This window comes from Nicotiana tabacum, chromosome 3, assembly GCF_000715075.1.
Source record: "Nicotiana tabacum cultivar K326 chromosome 3, ASM71507v2, whole genome shotgun sequence".
NCBI lineage: Eukaryota > Viridiplantae > Streptophyta > Magnoliopsida > Solanales > Solanaceae > Nicotiana > Nicotiana tabacum.
Window position 1 is genome coordinate 72,374,361 of NC_134082.1, and position 8,813 is coordinate 72,383,173.

At 35.4% G+C, this 8,813-nt stretch overlaps 1 protein-coding gene across 1 annotated transcript; it reads left to right on the forward strand.

The window, feature by feature from the left end:
* The first annotated feature begins 2,045 nt into the window (after positions 1–2,045).
* Positions 2,046–8,490, forward strand: LOC107803263 (serine hydroxymethyltransferase, mitochondrial). The gene is made up of 16 exons (XM_075249526.1): positions 2,046–2,516; positions 2,770–2,820; positions 2,923–3,009; positions 3,558–3,679; positions 3,809–3,885; positions 4,007–4,131; positions 4,871–4,963; positions 5,449–5,541; positions 5,636–5,833; positions 5,953–6,057; positions 6,359–6,424; positions 6,571–6,648; positions 6,844–6,955; positions 7,036–7,146; positions 7,385–7,559; positions 8,299–8,490. The coding sequence occupies exons 1-15, from the start codon at positions 2,427–2,429 to the stop codon at positions 7,531–7,533; spliced, it is 1,557 nt and encodes a 518-aa protein (XP_075105627.1). The 5' UTR covers positions 2,046–2,426; the 3' UTR covers positions 7,534–7,559; positions 8,299–8,490.
* Positions 8,491–8,813: the final 323 nt, after the last annotated feature.

Here is an 8,813-nt window from a genome sequence, read left to right on the forward strand (position 1 = left end):
GTTTATCAGACATTTGCCATACTTTCCAAAGCAAACAATGGTAGGTAATGAGAATTACAAACTCACTGTAGAAAGAGTTCACGAAAGGAATTTTTTTTAAGAATAAACATCTTTCTAGTGCTTAATGGACTTCTGGGAATATCAAAGCTGGAAAACACTATGCGATATTAAAGAGGAGATGGATAACAACATATTATGTAGCATTTATGTAGAAGAAGTATCCTTTTAATATGACAACTGGTCCAACCTAGGTCCTCTCAATCTACTTCTTCCTGACAGGAATACACATAACCAGATCAGAGTAAATGAAGTCCTCATAAATAGGACTTGGAACTAGAGCAAACTTCAAGAGCAGCCAGATAAGGATACAAAAAGGAAGATCAAGGATCTGAACATCAAGATATACAAGAATAAGTTGGACAAATCCATAAGGATGCCAAACAATACAAGACAGTTTACAGTTAGTTCTGCCTGGGATACCTTTAGGCAGAGAAAGGAATTAAACAAATATATTAGTGTGTATGGCACAAAGAAGTATCTTTTAAGATCTCTTTCCTTACATTGAGTTATTCAAGATAAATTGTCTATAGAGGATAGAGTTGCAAGATTTGGGATTGATACTGGCCTTCTATGCCACTATTACAACAATAACAATCAAAATCCTATTAATGAGAATGTTGATCATCTTTTCTGCCTAGGTGAACATACTACGAAGATATGGAGATTCTTTGATGGTCCACTGGAAATAGACTATAACAACATGAACCTTAAAATGCTCCTTCTCAAATGGTGGAACTTCAAGGCTTGCAATTGCATTGCTAAGCTCATTACCAAAATACTTTCTCTTATTATTTGTTGGGAGTTATGGAAATCAAGTTGCAGTAAAAATTTTAGAACATTAGACCCTCTTTTTTACAAAATCAAAACTAATATTATGTTACTCTTTTGCAGATTCTCAACAAGTTTGGTATATCAACACTAGGAGAAGATTGTCAAACAATATGTGTGTGTGAAGCAGTGATAGAGCAGAGGATACTCAGAATAGTCAAGTGGACCAAACCTCCCCTCCAAACTGTTAAACTTAACAGTGCTGGGAGTTGTATTCAAGGCATGTGTGGTGGTAGAGGCCTGCTAAAAAAATAATCAAGAAATAGTTATTTTTTCTTACCCTATTCCTCTGGGACTAGGGACTAGCAACTTGGCAGAAGCAGCATCAATGCCTTTTGGCATCAAATGGTGTGTTGTAAATGGTTATAGGCTAGCCTTGGGAGAATCTGATTCCCTACTCAATCACTTATTGCATTAGAAGAGAATGGAAAGTCTGTTGGAAGATCGTAAGCATCATTAATGAGATCCAGCATTTAGTTGAAGAGCATGATTTGATATCAACCACTGTTTCAGAGAAGCGAACAGACATGCTGATAAGCTAACAAGTCTCAGCCATAGTAGTGATACGATCCATCTCTTCAACTCTTTTACTGAACTTCCCAGTCAAGTTAGAGGGCTCGTCAACATGGATAGATGAAATTTACCCTCATTCAGGATCAAAAGTGCCAAACCAGCTCGTATCATAAATGATCCACCATGAAATTTTTGTTAAATCTTGTATAATTTTGATTAGGACTAACAATAGTAGTCTCATCTCAATGATTATGTAAAAATTTTAAATGTCAAATTCAATATGTACTTTTGCACATAAATGATCAACAGAAACAATGTTTTAACCCCCCAAAAAAGGTATAAAGAAGCTAAAGAAAAATTTAGCATGCAGACTTTTCCAAAAAGAAAATCTAAAAATTGAGAAAAATGCAACATTATGAAAACTGTACGTCCTTTTCCTTCTTTCTTTTAAGATGAAACCAATGTATGATCCTTCTATCCAACCAATTTGTATATTTAGTTTTGCATAAGTTGGGAGAGGCAGATAGAAGGTATAGCTTATGAGTTCAACTAAGTCAATATTTCGATAAGAAATATTTCAATAAATATGAATTAATTTATACATATGTTCTAAAATATATAATAAAATTAATGCTAAAAATCTTAAAACTAAACCTATAGGTTAGCAGCATGGACAAGATATGTCGCAGGGCCAGTTGAAGCAGTTGGTTTCCCCTTTTTCTATCTTCTGTATTGACGCCCCGCGTGCCCGGGATTGGGGGGGGGGGGCTTTTTTCCTTTTTTTTTTCTTTTCCTTTTTTCATTTTCTTTTTTCTTTCTTTTTGGGTTTCTGGTGGTGAATGGTCAGGTAAATGATGGAGAAATTGTAGCCTTTGGTAATTGCCACAATTTCTTTGTCGGATAGAATGGATATGAAAGGTAGATATCTGGAGCCATAGCCACCTTATATTTTAATTATAATTTCTTCACCACCCAAAAAACACAAGTCATTTGGGTGTGTGTAACAGGGGGAGAAGCTGACAATTATGGCCATGGCAACGGCTCTTCGAAGACTTTCCTCTTCTGTTGACAAACCAATTAAGCGTCTCTATAATGGCGGCTCTCTTTACTACATGGTTTGTCTTTCTCTTTTCTTCTCAAATAAGTTCCTTTGTTCCTTTTGTATGTTGTGGTCATATGTGTATTTCGATTTGATTATACTTTTGAAATTATGGGTTCAGAATGTAATATTTATTAAACTTTTAATGAGTATTATATATTGTTGAAAATACTTAGTTCAGTTGAGCTCGCGGTGCATAGGCTGCATCAGCCTCTGGTTTTGGTGTAAATTTATTGGAGGGTTTAGTTTATTTGACTTTATTCTTGCAGTCATCGTTGCCTAATGAAGCTGTTTACGAGAAGGAAAAAAATGGTGTCACGGTAAGCTTAAGGATTGTTATATATCTGAAGTAGTAGTGCTATTTGAATTCTGTTCATTCTTTGTATTTTTTTTAAAAAAACTTGGTAATCTTGGAATTCCAGTGGCCAAAGCAACTGAATGCTCCTCTAGAGGAGGTTGATCCAGAAATTGCTGACATTATTGAGCTTGAGAAAGCACGCCAGTGGAAGGTTCTATCTTCTTCTTTTTTTCAATTTTCTTCATTTTCTTCTTGCATCTGTATTTTAATCGCTCTTCAGTATCACGACCCCTTTACAAAGAAGTATTTTTAAAATTTTTTTTTTAAAAAAAAGTAAAAATAAAGGAAGCAGGATGTCCGTAGACTGGGTTATAATCCAATTTGAATTTTAGAAATGACTTTATTTGGATTAGTAGCTAATAAGCTGGAAACTTGAACATGAATTATTTGAGTCCATGTATATGTTGTTTTGGTTTTTAACTGAATACTAGTAATAGACTAGTCTGTTTGAAATCTCTTCTAGCATAGTAGGTTGTAAAGCATGATTTTTTGAATTTTTCCTATGACTCTTACCTTAAAGATATATGATGCCTTTGGAATTGCTTGATAAGATAAGAAAAAATTGTTCCTTTAGTCATCTTATTATCTCCTATATTACATGTTTCTATTCGTACGCTTTGTTCTTCCATGTAAAATGCATTGTTGCAGTTTGGTTTAGAGGCTGTTTAGCTTACGAGAGTTGAAATTATTTATTTGTAGGGACTTGAACTCATTCCTTCAGAAAATTTCACTTCTGTGTCTGTAATGCAAGCTGTTGGATCTGTTATGACAAACAAGTACAGTGAAGGATATCCTGGGGCTAGATACTATGGAGGAAACGAGTACGCAGAAATGCTCTAAATTTTTTCCATTTTCCTAAGTTTTTTGGCGTTGAAGTATATTTCATAAGCTATTATATATCCGCATCAAAATTTTCTGTTTGTATTTTGAAAGAATGAGTGGTTGTCTAGGTATATTGACATGGCGGAAACCTTATGCCAGAAACGTGCCTTAGAAGCATTCCGGTTGGATCCTGCAAAATGGGGAGGTAATTGACTGATTAACTTCTGGTAGTCTGAAAGTAATTATATTTCAGAATCTGCATGCTGCAACACTTAAAATACTGCTAGGAAAACTTTACTCACCTCCGATAAACCTTTGTGATGCAGTGAATGTGCAGCCTCTGTCAGGATCACCTGCTAATTTTCATGTTTACACTGCACTTTTAAAACCTCATGAAAGAATCATGGCCCTTGATCTTCCCCATGGTGGACATCTTTCTCATGGATATCAGGTGCTTCTATGTTCTATCGTTTCTCCTTCTATGTATTCATACCTGGCTTCCAAGAACCAATACCACAGGTTAAAAAATGCAAGCACATAGGAAGCCTGCACAGTGGTTGTGGTGTGAATACTCACTATTTCCTGAATGATTAATGATTTTCTGGGATTCCTTTAAATACATTAGGTTATATTACTTCTTTTTCTTCCTTTTCTTCTGCTTTAGCTTTCGAGTGGATGCACAACTTCAATAGGTTCCAGGCCATGCACCATAGGCATTATCTTATATACAACTTTGTACTAAGAGTTTACTGGTATGAAAATGCTACGAATTTCTGCATGCATTTTCTATCAGGTTGGTCTGTATTCTGCTGTCTTCTTTAATACTTAATTTGATTGACACCTAATCACTTAAAAGACATTAAGTTCTGCTTTCAGATCATGCAAATAAATCTGAAAGTTCTGAAGAGTGATAGAATTTCTGGAATTTCTGTGATTGATTAGTAGATTCGTTGATTTACTTTTGGTGTGCATCTGTTCCGAAATCTACGACTTCAACTAGTCAAATTTAAGAAAGCAAGTGTGAAACGACTCAAAGTTGTGTGCATGTACCAACTATATGTAGCTGGAGTTGGAGTCAGCTTATATGTTCGCCAAAACTTAAGAATCTCTATTTTTTAACTCAGCCATTCAATAGTTAAATATAATAATGTTATGTATGATTTGTCTTATGTTATGTTTATATATTACAGACTGATACGAAGAAGATATCTGCCGTCTCTATATTTTTTGAGACCATGCCATACAGACTGAATGAGAGCACTGGCTACATTGACTATGACCAGGTACTTTTCTGCTCTCTTGTTACCCTTTTTTCCCATTTGTAGCCTCTCCCTTGATCAAATATACACTACATATGTTCTTTTTTATTCCTTTTTCCTGTGGGAGCAAAATTCCCTTAGGAGGAGTGTGGAGAGGTGGACAATACTTCACTGATTATATCTTTCTGAAAATTGAAACTGAAACTGAGCCTTTTACACTTCTCATATATGCAATGTCTATTGCAGTTTGTCTTGCATTGACCCACCTTTAGAGTCCATAACAATTTAATATCCTAAATGATTTTAGGTGGATCACATTTTTCAGATTCTTATTTATTTAATAGATTTTTCGTCTAGTTATACTAGTAAGTAGTATTCAAGAGAGATGTGAATGTTTAGTGTAAGATTTACAAGCCATCTACTTCTGTTCATACTTGTGACATTGATTTTGCAATAACTGATGCCTCTCCTTCTGACCCTTTCCCGTGACTTGTGATTTCTTTTTGCAGCTTGAGAAAAGTGCCACACTCTTTAGGCCAAAGTTAATTGTCGCTGGTGCTAGTGCTTATGCACGTCTTTATGACTATGCACGTATCCGAAAGGTAAACTTAACCAGATTATTATGCGGTAGTTATTTTAGTTATTTAGATGTTTTTGTTTATGGAACTAAACTCCTATCTCCTGTGTATTTTTCAGGTTTGTGACAAACAGAAGGCTATCATGTTGGCAGATATGGCTCATATTAGTGGGTTAGTTGCAGCTGGAGTCATCCCATCACCATTTGATTATGCAGATGTTGTGACTACCACAACCCACAAATCCCTTCGCGGGCCTCGTGGTGCCATGATTTTCTTCCGGAAGGGTGTGAAGGAGGTTAATAAGCAAGGAAAGGAGGTTCGTATTTGGATATCAGAATTCAATATTACATCCAGTCATCTCTTTAGACCTGTAATTTAAGAGACGTATCACCCAGTATCTGATGTAATTGAACAATATTTTGGGCTTTTATGAAGGTGTTGTACGACTATGAAGATAAAATTAACCAGGCAGTCTTCCCTGGACTTCAAGGTGGTCCTCACAATCATACAATTACTGGCTTGGCAGTTGCTTTGAAACAGGTTTCATATCTTTTCAACAGCATTCACTGTTAAATTTTGACAATTGCAATGAAACTGGTTTAAGTTTAATTTCACTTCATGCAAATACTAGACCATGTGCTTTAGCTGATGATTGATGAAATAAGCCTTTTGGGAATCAAGAACTGAATTATTTTGATCTGGATGTTTTTCAGCAAATGATATTGAGAAACATATAAATCCAAATTACACCTTATCTGATTTCAGTACTTTCTCCATTCATTACCTCCTATTCCTAATATCTACTTTTGAGTATAAGCGCTCACAAAGAACGGAAATGCAGGCAATGACTCCAGAATACAAAGCTTACCAAGAGCAATGCCTTAGCAACTGCTCAAAATTTGCCCAGGTAAGATGAATTGAATTATGTAATTTCCAATTCAAGCATTACTTTATTAATCCATTCGTTTATTTTCATCCACGTAGTTTATATTTCAGTTGTAATCTATGCAATGCTGATTTCCTTCATTGCTGTGCACATTTCCAAACCTGCAGGCTTTAGCGGGAATGGGTTATGAACTTGTTTCTGGTGGAACAGAGAATCACTTGGTCTTGGTGAACTTGAAAAACAAGGTAACATAAAAACTTAAAATTTGATTGATGCTTTGTGGTAAACCTAACAAATTCAGCAAAAGGACTTGTTACACCGAGCACCCTTTTTTTTAACTAGATGAGGTATTAGTGAATGAGTTTACTGCATGTAATGCCTGTTATGCTTTATTGTGAAAGATTGAAGTCACCACAAATTTCTGACTTGTGGTTTTACAGGGTATTGATGGTTCTAGGGTTGAAAAAGTTTTGGAAGCGGTACATATTGCAGCCAATAAGAACACTGTTCCTGGAGATGTATCTGCCATGGTCCCTGGTGGCATCAGAATGGGTACATATTTTGCCCTTTGAGATCTTTTTCCCATTTGATTATTCTTCTCAAACAAAATTTATGCAATTTTGTATGTTCAGGGACTCCTGCACTCACATCAAGGGGATTTATTGAGGAAGATTTTGTGAAAGTTGCTGAATTCTTTGATGCTGCTGTGAAGATAGCAGTGAAAATAAAGGGTGAAGCTCAAGGTGAGTAAGCCTCCAAATGTTACTGAATACCTGTAATGCAAACGATCTTAGTCCACAGACTTTCATCTAACTTTTTACGCATTTATTAATCTCAAAGAACCAGCCATTTCTTTCAAGTTATTGAGGAATACACACTTCATTTTTCTTGTTCTTGACAGGATGATTCCCTTTAGATTCTGTTACCTCCGTTGCTTGCATCACTTTCCTTATGTTGTAATGTTCACTTGTTATGTTCCAGGAACAAAGTTGAAAGACTTTGTGACAACACTACAGTCTAGTGCTTCCATCCAGTCGGAGATTGCAAAACTCCGCCATGGTGTGGAGGAGTATGCAAAGCAGTTCCCTACAATTGGGTTTGAGAAGGAAACCATGAAGTACAAAAACTGAGAGCTCGACTGAGTATATACACAAAGGTACACTGTTGAATAGTATTTTGTAAGTCAATAACTGATGTGTGATGAATGGAAGTGCAATTGGAATTGTAAAAGACCATCTGTCTTCTTTGAGATTGGGATGTTGGAACCCGCATAGTGATGTTTTTTCAAGAAAATTTATGCTGGTACTCACTCGATAAATGAAAACAAACTTCAACTGTCAGCGCATATAAATAAAATTCTCTCAGAAGTAGAAAAACAAAACAACCATTGTTTCTACTGGAAACACATGATCTGCTGATATAAGCTTTCTCATCACAGAATGTTAAGTATACTTTTTCTCTTTTGGAAGAAAAAAGGTACTGTATCTGTGTATATGCAATTCATTAAGTTTCTTGACATGTAAACGGGAAGATACTACAAATTCAGTGGTGGCATAAATCACTTCAATCTACATTTTTCGTTATGACACCTAGGACAGAACCCAAGAAGATACTTGAAAAAAGTGTAGGTTTATGAAGCTTTCAACTGCTATTTCGAAGTCAATATGATGTATTTTTTGTAATTTTATGATAACTTTTTATCTCCCTGTACAAATTTGCAAAGTTAGTATGAATAATTGTTGCTTGATATTCAAGTTATTTTGCTTACTGATATCTTGCTGTACTTGTCATGCATTACCTTCTAGTCGTTTATATCTACCAGGGTACCATGTGTGGTTCTTTTCATTTTCGTCACGCCTCTGTGTTCTTTCCTGATTTGTTTTTGGTTTGAACAGGGCAAATATCCAACTTGTTGAAGGTGTATGGGATAGGCTTTCAAACTGCAGTTTGCTCTCAAGGATAGGATTTTCATCTTATAATAATATGTAAAATCCAGCAGTACTTGTTTCCAGACTTTGCACTTTGTATATTAACGATTGTAAATCAACTGAGGTCCTTGAAAGCAATAAACTCCTCTTATCTCAGTACTTCAATCTTGTTAATCTATTTACGTTATCTCAGAGCAATTTTCTTTGCACTCTATTGAGATAAAGTTATAGCCATAAATGCCAATGAAAGCAACCTCGCGGACTACAAGTACTGTATAGATCGACTTTGCAATTTGCAAGTGAAAGGAAGTAGTGGAATAGTTAAAGTACAAGAAGGTAGACGAGAAATTAAGGAGTCAAACTATTTAATATAATTAGACGCGGATTCAGAATTTTAACGCGATCGCGATATAATATTTTACTCAACCAATACTTCTTAAAAGGTTTTAGTATTCAAGTTGCCAAGTTATTTATATACTCAT